At 44.3% G+C, this 25,274-nt stretch overlaps 1 protein-coding gene across 5 annotated transcripts in view; it reads left to right on the top strand.

The window, feature by feature from the left end:
* SPG7 (SPG7 matrix AAA peptidase subunit, paraplegin) overlaps positions 1-25,274 on the top strand; it is a 41,388-nt gene that overhangs the window by 11,471 nt on the left and 4,643 nt on the right. For all 5 annotated transcript variants that reach the window (XM_027783856.2, XM_027783857.2, XM_055818452.1 and 2 more), the window contains 11 exons: positions 4,686-4,936; positions 5,947-6,086; positions 8,697-8,799; positions 10,321-10,446; positions 10,769-10,931; positions 11,702-11,875; positions 17,668-17,792; positions 18,994-19,096; positions 20,124-20,234; positions 23,625-23,740; positions 24,947-25,103. In XM_027783856.2, the coding sequence (XP_027639657.2) occupies positions 4,686-4,936; positions 5,947-6,086; positions 8,697-8,799; positions 10,321-10,446; positions 10,769-10,931; positions 11,702-11,875; positions 17,668-17,792; positions 18,994-19,096; positions 20,124-20,234; positions 23,625-23,740; positions 24,947-25,103 (1,569 nt within the window). The remainder of the gene's footprint in view (positions 1-4,685; positions 4,937-5,946; positions 6,087-8,696; positions 8,800-10,320; positions 10,447-10,768; positions 10,932-11,701; positions 11,876-17,667; positions 17,793-18,993; positions 19,097-20,123; positions 20,235-23,624; positions 23,741-24,946; positions 25,104-25,274) is intronic.

Below are 25,274 nucleotides of genomic sequence, written 5' to 3'. Positions count from 1 at the left end.
TTCTATCTCTGGTACTGTAAACCTGTAAATTACCACCTCTACAAGCCTATGGCTAAGAACAAGTTTGAAGGGGTATTTTGGCTTACATGAGGCAATAACGAGGTTCAAGACGGATCATGAAACTGATTCTTTCTGTCCCACTTTGCATCCTATGCAAATAACTTCATTGATGTTTACCTTAAGTTTTGCCACTTTTTGTAAAGGGGAACAGTAGTATCAATCAAGTTTGGCTTAGAAGGTTTTGGTGTAAAGTATTTTGACCTAATAAAGTTGTATTAACTAAATTCTGTTCTTTAAGCTGGATTCTGTTTATGGGGTTTTTGTTTTTTTTTTTTCATTTACCCACACTGTGGATGTGTCTACTTCTAGTGGTATACAGAGCTCAAAGGTAAAAACTGATTCCTTCAAGAATTCTTAGGTGTGTTACTAATGGCACTTGCTCAGAATTTTTCTCGTATTTTTTTTAAATCAATCTTCCTAGATACTGTTTTTTTGCATGTCTTATACTGCCTAAACCCCAGGTATTCTGCTGTATGGGACTTTTTGAAAATGAGTTTTATCTCACTAAATGTGTTCTGGAACCTAGGGACCTATGTGGTGTGCCAGATGATGTTGAGAATTAGAGGAGTGCCCTCTCTGTACCTTAAACTTAAGGAGATGAGGGATTTAATGACAAAAATGGGAGGTGCGGGGTGCAGCGGAATACTTTTAGTGTACTAGACAAAAACCTTGCATAACTTCTGACAGGCAGGGTTCTGAGCCTTGTAGGAGGTACTTTTATCATGTACCAGTAGGTTTTCACCAAACATTTTTCAAATACGAGTGGATTTGTGGGTCTTGGTATTGTTGTCAACTTTCTGCTATTTGTAGATTGACAACAGCTGCATTCCATTTAAAAAGTGTAATTTGACTCTTCCACTTCTGCAAAGAAAATTCTTTGCTTATTTGTGAGTACATTCCTCCTGAGAACTGAAGTGCATGCAAAGATTTTCTAGGTTCTAGATAAGCATGTTTTCAGACTCTCTGGTGTAGATTTTTAGCTGTGAAGCTGTACAGGTGATTGGCATGTCCTGTATCTGCTGGCCTGGTGGGGCAGTTCAAGAAAGGTGTCAGAAGTGGCCCAAGTGAAGATCTCATTCTTCTGTCTTGTCTTGTCAGTAATGCTTGCGGAAGAGCTGATCATTTCGTTCATTTTATGACGTTAGGTGATGCTTGCAGGGGCTGGTAATGTCTTGAGTGGGTTCATGGATGTCTGCTGTGCTGCTTGTTTCCTGGACCTTTGAGTGAGGGCTAAACCTGTAGATGGAGGGCTCCAGGCCTCTGTACTGTGAGTTGGAAGGCATTTAACGTCATGCTTGTCACACAGATTGTAATATATTTTTATGAATTATATGATAAACTTTTGCCTAGATGTCATCAAATAATGTGATAGCTTGGCTTTTCCTTTGTTGTGCTTAAACATAATGGTCAAATCCTCTTGGACTAACAAACTTTTGAAGTAAAAGCAGTCAGCTGCTGCTGACTTTTAGCCTGACTTGTGTCATTGCAGTCTCTTTAAGGCAAGAGCAGTGCCTTTGCCTGCTTGATCCATTTAACTGGGTTGAAGTCTTCAATGGGGATGCGAGTGCAGGTGTCACAAGACTCCTGGTTAAACAAGTCAGAGCTTAGAGGTTGGGGCCCTTGGTGTTTGCAAGACCGCACAGGGTGACTGTGAGCACAGCGCCTTGAAGTATTGTAGCTGTTAAAATTAGTAAACAGTAACATGCCGTTTTCAGTGGCCTCTTTTCTCCTGTGATTAATGGATAGCTTGACTTTGGGAGGTGGAATGCTATCCCATGTCTCCAGGGGAATACTTGTCTCTGCAGTAATTATTAAAAAGAACTCTTCGAACTGTCACTGCAGCCCTTGCAAGATTTTAATCAGAGAGTTCAGATTTGGGGTTAATGGCAAATCATTGCTTCATGGAAGCTTTTTGAGACTGAAAAGCTGGAAGTATTCCCACAGCTGTTACTTGCCAGTGTCACATCCAGTTACTGGTTCTCATTTACTGAATATTGTGGGGTAGCTTATGGTGCAACATGAATGTTGTACTATAAAGATAGTCACACTTTACGTAAGCTTAGAAATAGATTGATTTTGTCCTTGATTAAATGCAGAGTAGAGGAAAGCTTTGCATTGCCTTCTAGATTTCTAGAAATGGTGTTTTTTCCTGAAGTTATTCAGCTGTAGGTTGACAAGTAGGTCCTAGACAAGTCTAATTCCTAGAAACTGGAGAAAATGTTTGTGCTGAGATACCTAATGGCCAGCTTTTACCTTGTGGTGGTCTTTTTGTGACCATATCCTCAGTTATATGTGCTTTAGAACATATTATATGCCTCCTCACTTTGTCTCAAATTTAATACAGAAAAGTGCTTTTGCAATAGTTGACTCTCACATCTCCAAGGCACTTGCATAGCAATAGATGGACTTTCTATCAATACTCACTTTCTAGAGTAGTTTCTTTTCTTTAGAGAATTTTTTTTATCTAGAACGTGCTCAGCTTTTCAGGGTATTGCCCAGAATAAGGCCTCTACCGTACTGTATTTTAATTTTCTTTAATAAGACTATAGTCGATGTCATCCCGCAGCTTTGTGATGAATTGCTTTGTTCTAATAAAGCTGGATCTAGCAGATAACGCAGAAGTGAGGAGATGGTATCAAAGAACAAAGTGGATGGGCTGGACGCAGTGTCTGAGCTTGTCACTGTCTTTTGAAATTATGGCGTTATCTGCAAAGCTGCATTGTTTCTATTTAGGAACAAGCCTTTCCTGTTAAATGTGGACCAGAGCTGGGAAACAAGTGAAAAATGATGCTGCGTATCTGAAGGACAGAGTACTTTTTTTAGCATCTGCCTGGGTCATATGTTTGTCCCTTGGTTTTGTTGCAGTGTGTGTAGGGTTTAATTGGTGGCTAGTGATAAATGCTAGTGTCAGAACATTTGTTATGAATTTGCAAATAAATCGAATCTGGGCTGCAGCAGGCAGATGCATTAGCAGTCCAGTGGCACAGAATTAATTTATTTCTGGGTGTAGAATAGTATTTATGTATGCCATGTTGATGTTAAATTGTATATCAAGAACAAGTGCTAAATTATATATTGAGAACCTCCACATATGACTGGAAAGAGGAGGAGATATTTATTGTCATCTTAACTCAAACACTAGCTAGCAGCTGACATTGAACTGTGCTGTGGCAGTCCTTTGCAGACCACAGAATTTTAAATTTGCTGACGCAGTGCAAAAAAACGTTGGGAGTCTGAAAAAAAGGCTTGATGGCAAATAGTTGAAGTAAACCATCCCTTTTTCTCATCGCTTCAGTATGCCAGTAGTACAGTAAAGGCAGGGGGAAGCACATCTAGCACAGCAATGCCTCTAATACAGATCCTTAATGTGGACAAATTATCAGACCTTTTTAAACATGAAGTTAGTTGTAAGCATGGGAGAAAATCTGCGCGATTTTAAGACAGTAAGATTGATTTGCAGTGTATTTATATGCATAGGAAAGCTGCATATCATGTCTCTTGTGCTATTTCAGGTTTACTGCAAATGCAGATGTTTTCTTAGGTAGTTGAAATGTTGTTGGTCTCATGACACAGGGTGCCAGCAGGTCAGGAGCTCACTGGCAAGCAATTATCTCTTATAATACTGTGTTATGTGATTTACCAGTGACACTATGACTGGCTTTACTCACTCCTAATATTTTCCAGTGGATGTGCTAGCAACAACCTGAGGACGAGGCAGTGTAGAAGCATGTTTTGTAAAAGTGGCCTATAGTCATTCTTGAGTTTTGATTTTTGGCAGCAAGGGGTCCGATGGCTTTATTTGACCTATATTCATATTAGGCCAGGCAAGTGAGATAGTCTTTTGTTTTAGAATAGATGACGTTTGGTGGGATTATAATGGGTCTAGTGGACTGTGACCATCCGAAGCCTCCTGCACCAGGATTAGACTGCCTTAGAAAAAGGAAATGCTGATCAGAGCAAAAGATGTCTGAGATTGCTGGCTGTCTTTGTACACAATCAATAATTGCTGGGAGTGAGGGGCTTTCTTTGGCTCACTGATGCTTCAGTTCCTCTAACTGGAAGTCAAAGAGGTGATCCTCCGTCATCTTTTCCGTAATCTGTGTGCACAGTGCCTCACTGTGTGGCTTTTGGGGTATTGGGGAACAGCTGAATATAGCTGCAGCAATGTGATGCAAGCAGATTTTTTGCTGGCTAGCAGGATGCAAAATGTGCTTCATTTCAGGTAGCTGTTAAGTTTCCATCTGAGTGCTTGCACTTTCATAAGCAGGCTTTTGACTTGGTGCTGTTTCATGTGTACAGCTGAGGCCCTGTGGTCGGACAGTCTAGAAGCCAGAAAGGTCTGGGAATGTCACGCAATCCAAAAAACTGACACACTTGCATAACCTTGGGCAAGTCACACTACCTCCTTTGTTAGCCAAGCCAGAAAATTGCCCATGCAATGTAAGTTAGGTACGCTTCTGAGTCTAGTCCTTCAGGAGAAACCAAACGTGCAAGGAAACAAAAAAACCCCAAAAGGTACTATTGTTTGATCTTTGTCATTTAATTGTCCTTTCTTTGGGTCAGAAAGCTTCATAATTACATGCTCATGTCTGTTTTTTTTCTCTGGTATCTTGTTTTTTCTAAAGAGGATGAAAAGCGCAGGAAAAGGGAACATCAGATGCATCTTGAACGCTTACGGGCACTTCTCATCATAACTTTCGTAGTGCTGATGCTTCGATTCATTGTCAGTGAGAACAGAGAAGGGACCAACATTTCCTGGAACTACTTTGTGAATGAGATGCTGGCAAAGGGGGAGGTCCAGAGAATTGAAGTGGTGCCAGAGAGTGATATTGTGGAAATTTATCTGCACCCAGGAGGAACTCCCCATGGACAAGTTGTGAGTGACTTTCTGCAGCTGAATGATTTTAGACTATACTGTTGAAAATAATGTAATTAATGAATACGTATGTTCAGTAATCTAGCTGGTAAATTTGCTCTCCATTAATTTTTGTCTTTCTTGTATTTGAACTTCGGGGCACTTCTGTTACTCACATAAACCTGAAAGCTAAGACTTTAGTTTAAATTGTAAAAATGAAATTTTCTTCCATAATGAACTGGAAGAAAATCCTACCTATATCTGAAAAGCTGGGGAAATTCATTAGCTTCTTCTGCCAGCTCAGCCTGATATGTAAGAAGGTGTCTAGAAGATTGTAAGCTCTTATTACTAGATATTGTTTCAAAATTCTCTCCCTATTTGGTTTTTAGGTTTCATGTGTTCTGTCAAACTCCCATCAAACTTCCTTCTTAAATCTTCCAAAATGCAAACAAAGTGAAGTTTGATCATGCACTTACTTCCAAGAGTTGCGACTAAGAGTCATTACAAGCTGGCTTAAGAGATTATTTTAAGATACTGTTCTGGGATACATCCCATTTTGTTCAGTAGCTTATGATCCATTTGCAAACTGCTGGATGAAATAATTTGACAGATACAGAAACGAGATCCAAGAAGTCCAAGTGGAGCACAAGACCCCTCCTTTGCAAAGATGTAGTTTTCCATATGTAATTCAAAACTTTTGTCAGAGCCCAAGGTGTTGGTATAACTGGGTTTATAATACTAATTCTGTCCTTCAGCTTGTCTACAAAGCTGTTGTATCTCCTTGTTTCTAGAGAGCTGAGACTTAGTTCTTGACTTTTATGCTTTCATAAGGTGCTGAAAAGGCTAGAGGTGTTCCCAAGTTCATTTGGGGGCCCTAGTGTCGGTTATCTGCTCATGAGTTCATTGATGCAGTGTCAAAGGGTGTAACATAAGGCTAACTTTTATCCAATTTGTCCACATTGTGCGCTACTTCTCATTGCTGTATCCTTACACTACAGTACTTATATGTGCTTTTGATTGCCTGTCCCCAGAATGTTACCCTGTTGTTCACAATGAGGGTGGCAAACATTGACAAATTTGAAGAGAAGCTGAGAGCTGCGGAGGATGAGCTGAATATTGATGAGAGAGAGAGAATCCCTGTTTCCTACAAACATCCTGGCTTTTATGGAAAGTATGATATAAATTTGTGCTTACTGTTGATCTTACATTGGTTGCACCATCCCTCACTTGGAGGGAAAAGTCACTAAACATTATATAAATACAGAACAAAAAAAAATGGTCTCTGTTTTGGAGCACTTATGCCGTCTTTCAGAAATAGGCATGCTCTAGATGTACCTTAATGTTTTGAAAGTGAGGGTCCTAAGAAGGTGTCTGGAACTGCAGCATGCAGCACACCAGAATGTTTCAGGCCAGTGTCAGCAAGTCTGAGGAAAGTCTGCGTTCTTGCACAGCTGAGCACTTTTTGTCCTTAGAATGAATTATTCAAGTGCAGAGTGTGGTAGAAATCCTGACTCAACAAGTGATGTTACACCCTGGTCTGTGGAGAATGCTGGTGGTGCAGTAAGCCTTCCCCCATTAAAATGCTTCAAGGAAGGCCTGTGGTGGTTGTTCAGCCTGTAAAAATAAACACCTACTTTTGGCCTGCTTCTCCGGCAGCTGTAGATCAGAGGACAGCCTGCACTGGTGCTCGCTCCAGCTGTGTGCCCCATACTGAGCAGAGCAGCTTTGATGCTAGTGTACAAAATCTCAGTGAGAGGAGTACTTCTATTAAACTTTCAGCCTTTTTCTGTTACCTGAAACCAAGATTCTTTGCTTAAAGGTTTGAGCTTTTTTTTTTTTTTTTTTAATTCTGAAATAAGCTGTAATGAGTGAGAAGAGGGAAGATCTGTCAAAAGATTATAGAGCACTGGCTGGGCTTTATTCTGTGCTTTCATATGGTGTACTAACGTTTTGTGGTCACTTGCTGCTGAGGTGGCTTATTTGCCCTTCTGTAGAGACCAGCAGCTTGTATTTGCAAAACAAGATTTATGGGGTCCTGAGTACAAAACAGACCTGTGAAGCTCTCGCTGGGCTGTGGAAGAAGTCCGCCTCCACCACTGATGGCCATTACACTGATGTAGAGAGATGCTTTCCATAAATGTGTGGAGGGACTCCAGTGTTTGGAGAGCTCTCAACTAATTGCTTCCTGTAAGTACTAACAGATGTAGCGTGCAAGTCCTGTCTGCGAAGTAAAGAAGTCCTGAATCCTGACAACAGATAGCATCATGCCGCTACAGTTACCTGCCGAGATGGCCTGGTCACCTGCTCGTGCACCATGCAGGGTGCGTCATCTGCTTTTAGTAGCTCATAGGGTTTTGGAGCACAGTGGCTTTCCCACTGTAGATAGGAATGGCCAGTGTGTGTAATTCTTCCTCCCAGCCACCTTACCAAAATGTGAAACAAATGTCATGTTCATATATGAATGGATTTTGTCTAATTGTCCTCTGAACATTTACACATTTTTAATACATGTTTTATATGAAGATAAACTTTTTTAATTGATCATATAGTCCGAGACCTTTAGTTGAAATTGAGAGCTTGCCAATATTTCCAAACTTGCGTGAAATGGGAAGAGTAGACTGAAAAGGCAGTCAGCCACCAACACAAGCTGCTTCCCCCGCCCCTGAAAAGAGTTGTTTGGGGTTTTTTTTTTTGAGAGTGATGATAGGCTCTGAAGTCTTTCAGGAGATTTGATGAATGTCTGGAGAAGTCAGAGTCTCTGTCTGGAGTTCAAACCTGTGAGGTGCAGAGCACTTACAGCTTGGTTTCAGTTTACTCTGAGATGTGGGTGCTTGATGTCTCAGAATTAATCCTGTTTGCATAGTTGACAAACTGAAGGTGCCTTTCAGTTTCTGGTGTTGCCTAGGATCTCACTGGGAAGAAACAAATGCAGCTGGATGTATAGCCTATGCCGATGCCCTTGCTTCAGTAAATCATCCCTCTGAGAGATGGAACGCACATTCCTAGTTTAAAGATAAGACACAGAAGTGCAGCAACACCAGATGGATTTCACAGGCATGTGAAGCACAACAGGGTCCCACAATCTCAACATGACATGATCAGTTTTCCTCCTATTGAAAGCACCCTTTGTTCAGAGCTTATGGGATATTTGTCCTCTGCGTGTTTGTCTTGTAACTGTATTAGACCTGCAGTGTCATCTCTGCTCTTAATCTCCCTCCTAATGCAACTGGTATTGCAAAAGATCCCGAAAATGAATAATGAGGGTTGCTGAGAGACTTGACCAGGGAAGGCCAACCAGACAAGGTAGAGCCGCCTCTTAATGGGAGACCTGCACTGGGATTTCTGCCCGGATTATGGAGTTGGAATCTCCCTAGTATTGCCAGGCACAGGTCTCCTGCAGTGAGCTCCCTTTGGATGGACTGCCAGCCTCACCGGATTCTGCTCTGGGTGTGATTTGACTGCCTGAAGGTTTTATAAGCTGAAATGCCTCTGAAGGGGGGTGGTGAGGTCGAATTTCTTCCACAGCTGAAAGCAGTATTTGCAGTGTCCTCTGTTTAACTTTTTAGGTTATGTAATTGTTGGGGTTTGTTGTTTGAGATACAGATATATATATAAAACCAACCTGTAAAGGTTCTGTTTTCTTAGTCATATCTGCTTATCGTTGCATTTGTAGCCTACATGTCAGGATCTTTAAAATCCTGAAAAAAGCTATGTTGAGTAATATTTACCAAGTTGCAGCCGAACATTTCAATCTGTACTTGTGTTGCTTTTGTCCTTTTAGTGACATCATTTCCCTGATAGTGACACTTGTGGCTGTGTCCATGCTGTGGAGCATCTTCCGCCTTATTAGAGTTGCAAGCCGTGTAGGAGGATTCAACGCTTTTGTGAGTACCCTGGATCTTGATGTTGTTTTGCAGCTTGTGGGTAGCCTTGTCCTCTGCTGGCCAGATCTCCTCCCCTTTCCCCAGCAAGGTCAATGCAGAATGAGAATTAACTGGTGCCAAGGGCTCTCCAGTCTTGAGACATCTTGTATCTCTTCCTGCCCTGATCATCTGACTTAGTTTGTACTGTAACTGGCCTTAGTTGAGGCCCTTTCTTTCCCCAATGGCAGGAAGGGCTGATCTCAGTGCATTTGCAGTCCAGTTTGCTCTGCTGTTTTCAAAGCTTGCTAATGAGTTGCAGCTGCAGATGGTGTTTTTCACTGGGTCCTGCCAATATGCCTCCCATACAGCCAGAAGTAGGAATTGCTGCTTTCTGCAAAATGGGTTCTCAATTTATAAAATATGTTCAGATTCTGGATTTCATTATGTGTTGGCCTGTTCCGCTCATCCACATGCCTCACTTGCAACATCAGTCACATCTCCTCCCCTTTTCCACCCTTGCCTGGATCAGCTGATGAAACTGTAGAAATCAGCCCAGGGTGCATTGCCATTGACCACAGGGATTTGGGGATGAAAATATGGTGAATTCAGTCCCTTTTTGGGTTTTTCCACTCTGTCTCCTCTGCAGTTCTCTTCTGGCTTTGGGATTCTCTTTACACAAAGGGATGCAGCTGCTCAGAGGAGAAGAGTATTTTTAAAGAAGCGTGGAGTAATGAGGGCCTTCAAAACTAGATTCTGTCCTTGCATAAGTGGGAACAGCTAGACCCTGTGTGTTTAACTCTTCATTTGGATAAGCTGACATTTCTGAGGTGTGAGAAGCTATAAACTTCCAATGAAAAAAAAAAATCCTGAGTAGCTGTTTTCAGTAGAACATAATGAGCAGTTACAAGTAGGCGTTTAACTAAATTCTTGTTTTGACTGTCACTGTGGCTTAACGCACACCAGGAGGCTGAAATGTGGTGTCTCTTAAATTTGAGAACTTATAGTTCTGTCCTGGGTTGTGTTGCAGTAGAAACTAGTGGCAGCATCAGACAGCGTTGCAGTGTGCCTGTCTATATGCATTTGTAAGACAGTATTGGTAATTATTTACCACTGGCAATTATTTGCCATCAATACATATTCCTCAAAACTATACCTGTCCCCCATATATTAAGGATCAGAGCATTTAGAAATTGGGGAGAAGATCCTGAATAAGGTTTTGGACATTCTGCATGTTTTTAATAAGTATCCCTGCCTGTTCTACCTGGAGTTTGGGCTGGATTGTGTTGGGACTATTCCTGAAGGTTTATTCTGTCTCTTCCAAACAAAATGTGGATAAATAAAGTTTGAGTCAACAGTCTGGCAGTGAAGTATTTCCAAAGCAGAAGTTAGTAAAGCACCAACAGATTGCTGGGCATTTTGGTGTTATTTGGTAAGGGTAGCTTGTGCTGTGCCATCTCCCAAAGTATAGCAAATAGCCGTTCCAGACTGTTGACGTGTCTAAAGTCAGAGCGTGTCTTCAGTACTTGTGCTGTACTTCCACAGAACCAGTTGAAAATGGCTCGTTTCACTATTGTGGATGGGAAATCTGGAAAAGGGATTGGCTTCAAGGATGTAGCGGGAATGCATGAGGCAAAAATGGAAGTCAAAGAATTTGTGGACTATTTAAAGGTATATAAAAGTAGAACAAAGTGTTTGCTTGCTACCTGTCTTCTGGGATAGATGGGTGACCTGGGGAGGGAGGGTATATTCTTCTCTTCATCCTTCATGATACTGAGCAGCCTCTGTTTAAATTAGCTGACAGCTTTTTATGCTGTAATCAGCATGACTTAATCTATATATTTCCTGTTCTGTAACAGGAATGCAGATGTAGCTGCTCCCATTAGGAGCTCTGAGTTGCTCAGGCTGAAAACAGTATTGGGAGGCTCTGGGAGGCTGTATTCTTGTGCAGATCCTTCAGCTGTGGTCTGACAGAGCTGTATTGTTCTTGCAGAATCCTGATCGTTACCTTCAGCTTGGGGCTAAAGTGCCCAAGGGTGCCTTGTTACTTGGACCACCAGGCTGTGGAAAGACGTTGCTGGCGAAGGCAGTGGCTACAGAAGCACAAGTGCCGTTCTTGGCCATGGCAGGCTCTGAGTTTGTGGAGGTGATAGGAGGTGAGCTCCTCGGGAGGGTGTGGAGGTTACTTGGTCTGTTGTGGAGTTGGAGGGTGCTGGCTGGGCCTCTGCCAAAGGGCAGAATTTTAGTCTTTGCATGGGGAAGATGAGTTGGATACTTCCCCTGAAATGATAAAAGGTTTTTGGTGATAAGAGGGTACTTAATTATGTGGCATCTAAACTGCATGCCCTCTGAATTGTGAGTTGCTTCTTTCTGGGTTACAGCCATGGTTCTTCACCTGAAGCATTATCTCTGACTTCCCTGTACCTATTATTAAAGCCATTGACTGAGGCTTCCTTCCTTGTATAAGAATGCTGATGGATTTTCTGCTGCTCCCTGCTGATGGGGAAAGTATAGCCTCTTTGTGCCTTGGGATTTCCATCTTTCTCCTTTTCTTCCTTCCTCCTCGATCTCTTGAGACCTGACACGGGTCAACGTGCAGGAAAATGCAGAATATTTCTGCTCCTGACCTGTGTAAGGAACAGGAGTTCATGTTAAGAGTTGGGAGCAGAGCTCCTCGTAGAGCAGCTGTAGGACTTCTCTGCAGTTTTAGGAGCTCAGTTAAAAGCCAGCACGCTCCAGGAGGAGCTGTGCCTAAGGACTAAACCTATGAGTTCTGTGGCTATTTCTTTGTGCTGGGCATGTTGAAAGAGGGAGTCATATACTGAGGGTTTGCCTAGTCAGGTGTCTTGGGGGCCAGTAATGCTGCTCTCCAGCTTTGCTGACAATGTTAGCCACAAGGCTCATTTCTTCTTCCCTTCCCCCGTAGGTCTTGGAGCAGCCAGAGTTCGGAGCCTCTTCAGAGAAGCCCAGGCTCGCGCACCCTGCATAGTGTACATCGATGAAATTGATGCTGTGGGCAAGAAACGCTCAACCAATATATCTGGGTTTGCCAATGCTGAGGAGGAGCAGACCTTAAACCAGCTGCTGGTAGAAATGGATGGTCAGTATTTTTCTCTTGCCTCTCAGCAGCTGGGCCCTTATCACTTTAGAGATCCAACCTGTTGGCCTGTACATCTTTTTCCTGCTTGAACTTGCCATGCCTCTTCAGCATTCTCTTCTTGCTGAAGTAATTAGCATTGCATTGAAACAAATCTCATTCCCCTCTTCCCTGGGGCAAGGCCAGCTTGCACTTGCAGTCTGTTCAGGACTAAACCCAGAACTACAGCTTGGTCATGGCCGTGCTAAAAGGCCACCTGCATGACAAGAGGTAACTGTGTTTCAGACTACTGCTTAGTGGGAGGGGCTGTGGCCCTGAAAGCCAGGATGTCTTGTTCTGCTGTGGACACTGGTGTGACCTTGTTGGCTGGCCTTGCTCTGGTTTCAGGGGTGGTCGTATCGCTCACTTGAAGTGCATTCTTTCTCCCCTTCACCAGCTGCCGCACTGAGTGCGGAGAGGCAGCAGCACCTGCTGTTCAGCACAGGGTTTGTGGAAGTCATGTGCCCAGTACTTTCTTCACTCTGACCCAGGCTTTGCTGCAGAACCCTTAGGAATCTCCTCAAGCAGGAGTCTGAACCCATGTACCCCATCATTAGTCCCCATTTCTAAAGGTGCTGCCCCATATCTCTCTTCATCTGTCCCCTAGGCAGGACTACTCCAGAGCTGGTGGTGCCTAAGGAAGTAACTGAGTTCAGAACAGATCTCTGAGTATGTGCTATGACTAAGTTGTGGAGATAACCCTCTTGAAATCCAGACATTTATATAGGCTTTTAAGGGTTTGGGGCTAAATCTAGTAAATTTTAAAACCCTGGCACCAGCTGGTTTTGTGATTCTGCCAAAGACCCTGAGTCAGTAGAGTGTAGTGTCACATCCAGAGTGAATTTGCACGAACAGCCACGTGAGCATTCACCTGCTAATGAAATCAACAGAAAATGTGCATTAGAGATCATGGCTGGCAGAGGGCAGCAACCCCAAAGACTCTTACTGTAGTAAATGGCTTCAGTTCTGGAGTACGTTTTCCCACTGGCAGTTGGAGAAGAATTATTTACAGTACTGGGGAACCAAAAGAAAATGAATTGGCAGCAAGGGCACTGCTGTCTGTAGAGGGTAACATTTAGGTCCAGCTGGCCATAAAATGTTATTGGATACTTGCTATATTCAGTTTAAGACAGGTAGTGGTTTAAAGCCTGTTAAGGTTTAAAGTTTAGTTGTCCCAGAGGGACATAAGCAATGTAATAGATCAATTCTCCTGTCCTTCGACTTCTGTGCTGTCTGCCTGACTACAGGAGCCCATATCTAAACTGCAAGAGAGAAGCTTTGCAAGCAAGTCCTGGTCTGATGCCACACTTCTGTGTGGTTTCTGGCTGTACTGTATCTGGAATCGGCCCTTTTCTCAGACGCTTTCACACAAGTGCCAAAAAGAATGATCCTTTGGCTATTCTTAGTCAGAACTCTGTCAGAGCCTGCAGCACTGACCCAACTTGCAATGTTTCTGCTGCTAAATCTTACTACTGCAGAGCAGGGTAAGGAGAAACTACCTGCCTGCCCATCAGGGAGTGTTTGTGTTGGTCTGCTGTTTCGTGGGACAGAGCTGTCTTTTCCCTTGACTGTAGCTGTGACACGTTGTCTCATCACGCTCTTCATATGAGAAACTAAAAACCGTCTTGCACTGAAGGCATCTCATTTTCCCCAGACCTTGTTAAAGGAGTTAAAACTGCTTGCTTTTTTCCTGAATGTTTGCAGTGAAATGGCTTGCAGCCCTGCTGAAGTGCATCTTATGGATCAGAGCAGCAAGGCTGCCTTCTGGAGGTTGCCCTGGAGTCAACCCTGTCTTTTCAAGGAGAAAAGCTGGGACTTGTAAAAATGGTTTCAGCGAAGGGTAGATGTTCCTCCATACTGCACACAAGATGATCTGTAATTCTGGATCTCTGCCCTTCCTGCAGAAGGAGGAGAAATGGTAAGCAGGAGCACAGTGTGGTACAGACAGCACAGAGTGGTCCTGCTGTACAGAGACCCTCCAGATCACGCTCTGCTTCAGCAGAGGTGCCGTGAAGGTTTTGAAGGAGAGGAATGAGCTTTAAGTAGGTCCTAAACAACCAGACAGAAATCTGGTTATCAGAGGAACATGCTTGAAACACACAGTGCTCCTCCATAGATAGCAGAGATTACCTTAAATATGTGTATACGGTTCCCTGGGACTTTGCACATGCACTAACTTAGGCAACTTGGCCAAGCACATATACATACTTGCCATGAATATAACCGTTTACAGCTGTATCTGTATAGTAGATGGTCTCAACACAAAAAGGCCAGTACTAACACACAGAACAGCAGTAGTCCTGGCTTGTTTGGTTTTTTTTTTTTTCCTCTTCTGACAGTTGTAGGGTGAGCTGGCAACAGCTTAATACTGAATTAAATGGAAGCCCATGAGTCTGTTCAGGAATACGTAGTCGGTACAATCCACATCTCTATACTGAAAATGAAAATGTCTGATTTCCTGCAGTCTGTAGAAATGAGGCATGGTTTCTAGAGTGTTTTCTTGGTGAGTCTCAATTCAGAAATTAAGGTACAACTCTCCTGGAAGGGGAGTTTAGAAGGTGAATATTATCCTCAATATGTACTTTAATAGTCCCTTATTTGCTGTGTGCTGCCTAGTTTATTTTTAAATTTGTATTGTCTCATTATTTGTCTCATTATTTATTATATTATGAGGGGCATGTACAAAGTCTGTCATTTTGCTAAGTTTTATCAAACACATACTTAAAAAGTAGCCCAAGGAGTTTACAGTGTCAAGTGGGAGACAGCTGGCAAGGACTGGCAGGCTAGTATGAGAAACATGGTCTCACTGTTGACTTGTACTCATCAGCAGTGATCTTGGCACACGTTACTGAAATGTTATCTAACAGAGCATGTTAACTAAACGAACACTGAAGTGTTATATGCATCATGGCAAAATAGTTTTCAGGGTGTTAGTGAATAAGATTTTTTTAGGAGGTTAACAGTTCTACCCAAGCACAGGCAGAGGAGTGTGATGTGTTTGTAGTGAGGAATCCTTGAAATGGAAGGTTAAGAGTTCTGTTTTAGCTGTGTTTAGCTCAAACTGATGGTTGAAGTTCTGCAAGGCAACACCATAGAGTTAGCTATTAATTTGGAAAAAAAAAATCGTGCACAAAAGTAGTTCTGTGAGTCATCGGCAGTGATTGTCAAATTTGTGTGTTCGAATGAGATCACTCTGAGGTGAGGTAGAGGAAGAAAAGGAGGGTTAGAGCTATATGGGACCTGCTCTGCAGGCTGGAGGAAGGATTGAGGACACCAAGAAAAAAGCCATTATGCTAAGCTGTATGGGATGAATGTGCAGTTTGATACGCTATAATTCTGGTACGCAGATTTTAGAGTAATTGTAGTGCTCTTCTACAAGCGACCTTGGTTTCCTTCGCTCTGACAGCTATGTTCATGTTCTGGCAGCACCAGGAGTCTGGTGGGAGAAGGGGAGGGACTGGAGGGAGCCTGTATGTACAAAAGCTGTTTTTAAAATGAGAGTGACGCATGTACTCCAGTCTTTGTCAAAACAGGTGCCTGGTTTGAATAGTGAATCTTTCCTCACAAGCGGCAAACAAGCCAAAGAGGAATGTGACCCAGATATCTCCTCTGTTCTGAATGCATCTGAGAGGAGCTTGACAGTCCTGGGTTCATCTGTGTTTTGTGAATGAAAACGCAGGACATGTTTTGATAGCAGCTCTTCACCCAAGGTCTTCAGACAAGACCTCTCCCCCCTGATCTGTGCTGTATGCAAGTTTCTGACCCCAAGGCTTCCCTCATGAAGGTGCTCATGTTTCAATGATACTGTTCACAGATGATGTCCAAAAGGCTTTTGAACAAATGGCTGGAGAATTACGCAGTGTAATAATGCGCTTGCCATTTCCAGTGCGCCCTTTTTTCCTTTGAAGTGGCTTCATTTGTAAACATTGTAGGTATGACGGCTCTCTTTAGGCTAAATTTTAAAGAGCTGTTTTTCATTTGTTGATGTGACTGAGGGGTTGGTTTCGTAGATTCTCTCTGTTGATCTTTGCCTGTGGAAGCCAAAGCCTGTTACATGCCAGGTGATGTTGCATAGGGGACAGTAGTACGAATCGGAGGCTGCATGTAGATTTCATGGAGCAGTGTTTCGCAGCGCTGGCATACAGGCTTGAGAGCAAGTAGGGCAGAAGCTGATGTGAGGCAGATGCTCTCAGCGGTTCTGGTTTTTTATTTGTTCTAATAGTTAGACCTATTTTAAGAGAGTCTTCCCAGCTGCAAAGCAGATAATGTACTGTACCACCTAATCCTGCCGTGTGAATGAAGCTTGCTATCCCCCAAGTGCCTGCCAGTCTCTGCTTATTTATCACACTCCAAAGTGCAGTGTGATACATGTCTGAAGAATGGTCTGCTTCATCCTCTCCAGGAGCTTATTTAGACAGCATCCTGCAGGGAGGAAGAAGTGAGGTTTGCTATAGCACAAGCTGACAGAGCCAGTCCTCTGACTTACCTGTAACCTTAATCTGTCTGCTGAGCTCTTGTACGCTGACACATTTGGCAGCTCTTCTGGTGGAGCTGGAGAGAGCTGAAGCTCACCCAGCTTACGTGCGTAAAGCTGCCTCTCTGCAGCATGTGACTTGGCAGCAAAGGAAGCACATGGGACTAACGCGTCCTTTCCCTGGGAAGGCTGCTGTATGCCAGGGCTGTTGAATCTGCTGTAAGCAGGTGACTCATACCCAGGGGCCTGCGGGCACCTGGTGGAATGTAATAAATAAGCACTGTGGTTGAGTGATTCAACATGATCTCTGGCTCCCCACCCAGGCAGCACTACCGCCTGCCCCTTTCTGCCCTTCTCCAGCTGCTAGTGCTCTGGCTTCCCCAGGAAGCCCTGCCGGCTTTGATGCCTCCATACTGCAGGCTGCTCTCACGGCTGTAGATTCTGATGCTCCCTTGTTTCAGACATGGAGACAAAACCTTCTCTGGCTGTGGCTTGAGCTAGTGTATGCTAATCATCACTGCAAAGCTGTTTGGTTGTGTTTTGTCTGCCTACACATTTGTTGTGTGAGTTCTGCAGGGTTGGTCTTTGCACTGGTCTGCAGTATGCCTGGGTGCCTTCTGAGTGATACAAGATGAACGAGAAGACAGAGATCAAATCGTGCTGTAACATGCCCCTTGCTGGGTGGCAAGGCTATGTTCTCTTTGCATTAACCCGAGGTGGTCAGAAGAAAGCCCATCACTTCCCTGGTGGTCTATCTGTGACTGAAGGCTAAAAGTAAACAAAAGCTGAAAGGGTTTTCCACAGAAATATTTGGGAGGGAAAGGCTGTCTCAGCTAGCAAACATTGTTTGTACAACCTGGAGCAAAAGGAGCAGGAGTTGACTTAAGCCTGGGGGTGAGAAGGCATCTCCTAACTCATCAGAATAGAGATTGATTCTGTTGTGGTTTCTAGTTGAAGCAATTTTGAAATGTGGCAAAAGGGGGGGAAGTTTTAAACCAAGGCTTATTAAGTACATGAAAAAGGAATTTGTGAGTGTCTGTAATGACCAGAGGCTGGCCTGGGTGACTTGGGAGGTTCCTTCCTGTCTTGTCCTCTTCAGCTAGGAGCATGCTTTCTCAGTCTCGGCTGCTCCAAAGGATGCGGTAAACACCCTCTGGCTTTGTGATGAAGCTTTGTAAGACATTCTCTGCATCCTGCCCTGCCCCATCCCTTTGTATACTTGCAACACGGTCTCTGTGATGGTGAAAATCTTCACCTTTGGTTTTTGCTTGTTTGTCTACAGGAATGGGGACCACAGATCATGTCATAGTGCTGGCTTCCACCAACCGTGCTGATGTCTTGGATAACGCTTTGATGAGGCCTGGGAGGCTTGACAGGCACATCTTTATCGATCTTCCAACACTCCAGGTATATTCCACCTACTGCCTTGTCCTTACCATAACCCTAATGACTTAAGTGTCCCAGTCCTTGCTGGTAATTCACTGGCCTGGCAATGGCTGAGCTTGGAGAAGACAGAGATGGTAAGCTTCTCTTTGCCCTTATTTATGTGCTCTGAATCAAGGATTTGACGTGCTAAGGCAGTTGCTTGTTTCTCTGAAACAACAACTCGCTGTTTTTAAGTGTCTCTGCTCTGGTAAGAGCTTTGGCAGTGAATTCTTTTGTGAGGTTCTCTTTGCCATGCAGACGTAGAACTATGTGTCTTCTCTCCAGGAAACTGGGAACTACCTAACTGGCAAGTTTGCTTGTGCCAGAGCTTAAATTGTCATGTGCCTTGATCACTATTTGTTCTTTAGGTCTCGCTATCCTTGTAAGGCTTCTCATTTTCCTTTAGGCAGCCTGTTAAGTGACACTCTCTTTCTGAATGCTTTTTTAAATCCATTTACTAGGAGCCTTCCTTGTCCGCTGTGTTGACATTTGTAGCAGAGTTTTGGGAATAGGCTCAGCTGCAGTAAAGATCTGTCTGCTCTGCCAGCACAGGCTCTTCTCCCATCTGTGCTTTACTGTCATCCTCAGAGTTTTCAGTTGAAATACCTTAAATGCCTGATAGAATCTGGCACCGGAAGCTTGAACTGTGCAGCTGCCCTCGAGGAGGAAGGGGGAAAAAACCCTGGCAACTGAGCCCATTGTTATAATCTGGTTCTCCTGGACCAGCTGAATGAGTCACTCTTTGGCTACTTGCCAGCCATCATCTCACCCCACCTTCTCTGGGAAATGGTTGCAGGCTAAGCAGCTAGTAGATGGGGGTTTCAGTTTGCAGTGTGTGAGGGAGCAGGTAGAGGTATTTGGAGCTCCTTTCTGCGAGTGCTTTTATGGTAAGAGAAAAGTTAAGACAGATCAGAGTGAAAGTTAGGAGGGGAGAGTCGCCCTGAGAGAGAAAGCAGTGACTCACGGTAAGCCTTCACACATCTGTTCTGAATTTGAGAGCTGGGTGTTTATCAGGGCTCCCGTAGCACTGAAACGCTGTAAGGACAGCCCTGCCCTCTGGTGGCAATGTCACCGTGTCCCCGCTGCCGGAGGTCCGCTCCTCCCCTGCTCCCTGCGACAGGCTGCATTGAAGCTGCCACGTTGTGAGGGCTTGCTGGGCTCAGGTGTTCTGTGTTCTTTACAGGAGAGAAGAGAGATCTTTGAGCAGCACCTGAAGGGTCTTAAACTGATCCAAGATGCCAGCTTCTACTCGCAGCGCCTCGCCGAACTGACTCCAGGCTTCAGTGGTATGATGTGCTGTGCCCTTGCGGGGCTGCTCTGCCTGCTGCTACGCTGGTTCTGCAGTTCAAGCTGGAGTTTCTTGGTTGCTTAGTTTTAACAGTATTTTGGTCTAAAAGGCTTTTTTCTTCAAGTCTTCTCCATCTCTATGGAAATAGTGGGAATCTAACCAGCTCCCTGGTGAGCTCTGATGAGCAATTGTTCATGGCTATTTTCAATCTTCTGAAGCTTCTGGGACTAGCAGGGTGTGGGAGTAGGGAAGAATACGCTTTTATAATGCCTGGGTTCCTAATTCCTAAGGGGAGGAACCACTGCTTATGCTCCTGCCCAAGCTGTTGTGGAGGATGAAATTTTGTGCTTCTGGGGAAAGACTCTTAAGCTGATACATGTAACCGGGAAAGCAATAGGAGGAATGAATAGCAATTATTTTGTTGGTCAGAGTAGAAATTGGACAGCTCTGCCTGGCTCATGTATTGAGCCTGTTTCCAGGGTAGGTCCCTGGGAGTTTGGAACAGTGCTGAGCAAGAGGCTCCAGAGTTCCTGTTTATGTGGAGTTCCTGGAATATCCTTTCTGGGTTTCCCCTCTAACAGGCCCCAGCACACTGCCTCTTCGTGACTTCTTTCAGCAGCCCCCCGCCACCGTCACCCACACACACAAACTCAGAACAGATGTTTTTTCTCTTCCGCACAGAGGTTGTGCAGTTGCTGTATGAACAGTGCAGCAGCCCATGCCAACCCAGACTGCCCACGCCACTCCCCTGTTGCTGAGAGCCAGCCTTGGCTTTAGCCTGTTAATTGATTGCTGAACTCTGTCCTCTGTGTGGCAATGCAGCATTCATTGCCAAGGCTGTTGTATTGTTCAAATCCAACATAAACACCGTGGACTAGGTTTACTCTCTGTTCCCAAGGAACAAAAAAGCGCAGGCTATTTGGCTTCCTTAGGTCCTTCTCCAGATTTGTTCTTGCCTGTTCTGTCCTCTCAGATCTCTGTCACATAACAAATCTGATGTAATTCTTGTAAACTCTTGTCTACAGGAGCTGACATAGCAAATATATGTAACGAGGCTGCTCTTCATGCTGCTAGAGAAGGTCACAAATCCATCGATACTTCAAACTTTGAGTATGCTGTGGAAAGAGTCATTGCCGGTAAGTGATCCAGCCATTTCTGTTGCTGTCTTGCTAGTCTGTACCACGCTTCTTGAGAGATGTCTCAAGTTGAGTGGGTTACATTTGAGGAAGACGGATGGGTCCGAACTGTGCTCTGTCCTGTGGAGCCGTCCTGAAGGCCTTTAGATGCCATAGTCACAGAAAGTTCTCCGAACAGGACCCCGGATGGATCAATCTTCCTGTATCTGCAGGCCACCTGAACCTGTAGCTCAGGGAGGATGGCCAGTAGCAAAACAGTAAAGAGAAAAATTCAAATCTGTATGGCTTTTTTTAGTTTAAAAAGGTTTTGGGGTTTGGTGTGGGGTTTTTTTAAAGAAAAAGAGTGGAAGTATCTCTGGGATTTTCTTGCTGTTCTGGACACCTGCTACATAAACACGAATAGCAAACAGGCTACGCATCCTCAACAGCAAGAAATTAGAGATTTTTCTTTCTGGCCTCAAAGCCCAGGCTTTGATGAATTGGCAGAATAAACGGAAAGACAGTAGAGTACTGTTCTCCCTCTGAGAACATCCTGTCAGCCTTTCGCTGTCGCTTGTGCGACTGCCAGCAGAGGAACCTCTGGAGATTACCCTGTAGCAGTATATTATAGGGAGGGAAAAAAGAGTTCCCAGAACTCTTGACTTCACCTGAGGGATTTGAGTCTGGTGGGGTTTGATCTGAACTGCCCTGTAGCCAAGCCATGGTTTTCATAATCAGACACTTAACTGCTTCCAGGCTGCAGTGTCATTACCAGGAGGTGAGCCTGAGCAAACAGGCTGGCATTCTGTGCTTTTCTTAGTAGAGCATATGGAACAGGATGTTTGTACTAGGTCAGTTATTTCCTGATCCTGAAATTTAGTTCTCAGTTTGCTTTATCAGAAAATGCCTTAACAATTCCTCATGTAAGAGAAAATTTTAGAGAAAATTCCAGGCAGTTTCACCTGCCTCTTAAAAATGAAACCCTTGGAGTGCTCGGGTAACCATGGCCATGCTTGCACAAAGCTGAAACTGTACTCAGCAGCTCCTAGGAATGGACAGCGAGATGACTCTTACCTGTAATGCAGAAGTCCCCATCAGCCAGAGCAAAGGTGTGCTTTACTTCCCATCTGCAGGCAAAAAAACACCAAAATTGTAGAGATTTGCTTGGCCTTTCTTGCTGAATTCTACCCTTGCCTTAGCTCCCCAGACTTGGAAGATAAGGAAAAAAGCAAAGTAAGGCCACAGGGGATGTGTAGCAGAAGGGATATCTGGGATTAATGTGGTGGGCATTGCAGGGCATAAGCTTCAGCAGTTTCACTGCTGACAAGCTGGCTTACTTCACTAAGGCTCTGTGGTGTGTAGGAGGCCATAAAGTCTTTTTGTTGCTTAATCGGATTCTTTCATATTAGCAGGACCTGGCTATTTTTTCTAGACCAAGTCTAAAAGACCCCAAACAACCCTCCAGGCCCCTATATTAAATTTACCCTCGCCATGTAATAGGAATGCTTCTGGGTTTCATAATCCAGAGGGCATTTCAGTTGCTATAAAAGCTTTTCTTGAAAGAAAAAAAGATATTACTGTGCTTTCCATTATAAGCTTCTGGTTTGAATAAGAGTGGTGTGGAATCAAAAGAGAACTTTGCAAGTCCAGAGGCTCTGTCAGCCTTAAAGCTTTGTGTTGCTGTAAGGGAGGAGTAAGAACTTCTCTCTGTGGTAGTTCCCATTGTGTTTTTAGTTTGGGAACAGAAAGCAGTTAGTAAGTCAGGTCTCCTGGGAGTGAGGGAGGAAACCTGCTGACTGCACAGGGGCTTTTAGCGGTTGTCTTTAGAAGATGTAATGGAGCCTCTTTTCTTGTTAGGGTTTGTATACACTGTGTAAGGCCAGCAAAGATGCACCAGAGCTGTTTCCTGGGTTGTTTGTCTCATGAGTGTGGAAAGTATAGGCCTTCAGAGAACTTTCCTGTCTGGAGATTACATTATGTAGGAAAAGAAATAATCTTTGTAGGCACAGTGCGTGCTGTTGTGAAGAGTACAGTCCCTCCCACCTTGGTGGGCTGACAAAGGAATGCTTCCAGAATTTTTAAACTGTGTGTTTGTATATATATAGATAGTGTATATATACATCTTTCTATGGAAAGAGACATTCAGGCACACGCGCAGACACTGCTGAAGACAGGGTAAGGGACTGACTGATGAAAATCAAGGCTGTTGCAATTAATCTGCTGTTCCATCACCATCATGCCTTGCAGGGCACAGTGGTTTCCAGGGCTCCTGAGCAGTAATTTTGCAAGATCTGCCACACTAATTTTGCTGTTTCCCTGTTTAATAAAGCTCTTGACTTTGTTTAAAAATTAATGTTAATAGAATGTTGTTTTCCAAGACATCAGGTAGGCTGCTCTTGACTCTGCCTGCTCTACCCCCTACTGTTCCTGGCACTGTGCGGAGACATCGGGTTTAAAGTACTGGTACCTTTTTGCTTTCCACATGCAGAGCTATAATGAGTGCTCGATATGCAGTGTATTCTGTAGTTAACATCTTTTCTACGTGCTAGAAGTTTTACTTCCGTTCAGCATTTATTTTTTTTTTAATCCTAATTGGACTTGATTCTGTGTTATGGACTACTGGGTTGGAAAACCGAAACTTTCAAAAATCACCTTTTTGGAGGAAGTATTAAGTGTGAGTTATGGTTTAATTTGCTAGTTCCCAGGGGCCTGAGAATAAGCTTATATGAAGCATGCCAGGTGTAATCAGAGACATTTTCAGGGTCTGGAGAAAGATTTTTGTATATACTCTTGGTCTTTTGCTGATTTGAACACTCCTAATGCACAAGAATCTCAACGGGGGCCTCTCATATATAATGCAACATCTTGCTTCTCTCATGTTCTGCCTAAGGGACTGAAAAAAAACATACAGCGAAATCAGTGTGATATCTAGCTTGTCTGTTTCGGGTTTTGTTGTTTTGGGGTTTGGTTTGGGGCTTTTTTCCCCTCCAAATGGTAGACTGACTTGTTGCAGATCTGTCCCTGGGCAGAGATACAGCGTAACATGCCTTTGGCAGACCTGGGAACAGAACAGAGCTTTACATTCGAGAGCTGTGATCTAATCAAATGTTAAATTATTTGCCTAATGATTAAGTCTGTTGTAAGGAGGAGAGGGGGGAAAAAGTTTCTGCCAGTGTTTTCAAGCAATCCAGCTGTGGATTGCTTTCTGCTGCAGGGGCAGAGAGCACCTCTTCCACAGCACATAATTGAAGGGCTTTTTACGGCCTCTCCCTAGAATGGAGTGCAATATGAAACTTGCTGGCTGTTCAGCCACACTCTGTGCTAGCTTGTGCACTTAAGTGTACATGGTTATGCCCTACCAATTACACCTCTTGCCAGCTTCTTACTGAATCCTTGTCTGCGTTCCTGTAGGCACCGCCAAGAGAAGTAAGATCTTGTCACCAGAAGAGAGGAAGGTCGTGGCGTTTCATGAATCGGGTCATGCATTGGTTGGCTGGCTGCTGGAGCACACCGAGGCTGTGATGAAGGTAACTCCACTACCAGCTGTTGTGTAATGAAGCCTGTCACGGGGTGGGAAAACAGTACTTTGGGGTTCCCCTGTCCAAGATGCACTGATTGCTTTGTAGTACTTGTGTTGAATCCTGCTGCATTACCCTGGCCTCCATGAGCTTGGAGCTGTGAATACTGCAGCAAAATAAATGGCAAATACAGGATCATAGAATCATTTAGGTTGGAAAGGGTCTTTAAGATCGAGTCCAGCTGTTTAACCTAACACTGCCGAGTCTACCACTAAGCCATGTCCCTAAGATAGGCTGTGGAGAAGTCCGTTATTAGGCTCTATTGATGATAGCAATGGTGCAAAGCTGATGAATGAGCTGTAGGAGAAGCCTTGCAGTTAAAAGCCAACTGTAAAGCTCTTTGGAGCAACTGAGTCCCCTGACACTGCTGCTCAGTTCGTGCACTAGCTCCAGGCGCAAAGCACTGCTCCATGTGTGCGTGCATGCATATATGATCTCTTCCCCTGCCATGGCTTGCCAGCATGTTGCAGCCAGTGAAGTTATCATTGCAGGAACTGCTTTGATACCGATGGAAAGAGATGTGTTTTTCAGATTGACATTCTTGGTAGCTTGCCTGCCTGAAGCCCTTCTCTGTAGGGAAAGGCCTCTCTTTGGCACCCCGGGGTGTACTCTCTCTGGTGCACATCTCCTTCAAAAGCCTTGACAGTGGGGGGAGGTGGGGACTGGAAATGACAAGGGCAACAGCTCCTTGGCTGGCCACCAGCAGCAAATTCACTTCGAATGACCTGTTGTATAAGCTGAACTGTTGTTAATTACTCTCATTTAATGGGTGGGGGAAATGGCTCTTACTTTTTTGAAGACATCCTGTCTTTCTCCAGGTAGTCTCAGTGATTCTGCAGCACAGTGAACTGTTTGGCTTACAAACTCTGGCCTCCCAAAGCAACTCCTAAATCTCAGAATTTCACTGGCTAGCTCTTAAGGACAATTTCCTTTTCATTTCTTCAGCACAAAGTGTATGTCTGTAGCTGTGAAGGCAGAGCCTTCAGCAGAGGAATGGTGACATACTGCAGTCCTTGGCCATGTCTCTGTAGATCAGCCCGTCCGTGGCTTCCGACAAATTTCACAGGGAATGCAGGCGCCTCCTTGTTTCCCCTCTGTTGGTGTAGTTAGGAGCTCTTTTGCGCTCTGAACTGAGGGATCGGCTCTGTGTTGCAGGTTTCCATAGCCCCTCGGACAAACGCAGCTCTTGGATTTGCTCAGATCCTTCCGAGAGAGCAGTACCTCTTCACCAAAGAACAGCTGCTGGAGAGGATGTGTATGGCGCTGGGGGGAAGAGTGTCTGAGGCCATCACCTTTAACAAAGTCACTACAGGTGAGGAGCCAGACCCAGGCACAGGCAGGTGGAGGTTGTGCTGAGAGCCTGAACTTCCGTGCTTGCTCTGCCCAAGGGTGATCTGAGCAAGAGACAAGAGGTTTTCTGCACTAGGAGGAAGAAATGTCAAATTGCATGTTTTGATCTTCGGCTTGCGTTTGTGAGCACAGA

The sequence above is a fragment of the Falco peregrinus genome, chromosome 14 (assembly GCF_023634155.1).
Source record: "Falco peregrinus isolate bFalPer1 chromosome 14, bFalPer1.pri, whole genome shotgun sequence".
NCBI lineage: Eukaryota > Metazoa > Chordata > Aves > Falconiformes > Falconidae > Falco > Falco peregrinus.
The sequence above is the reverse complement of the archived record's forward strand: the minus strand, read 5'-3'. Positions and strand labels throughout refer to the sequence as shown.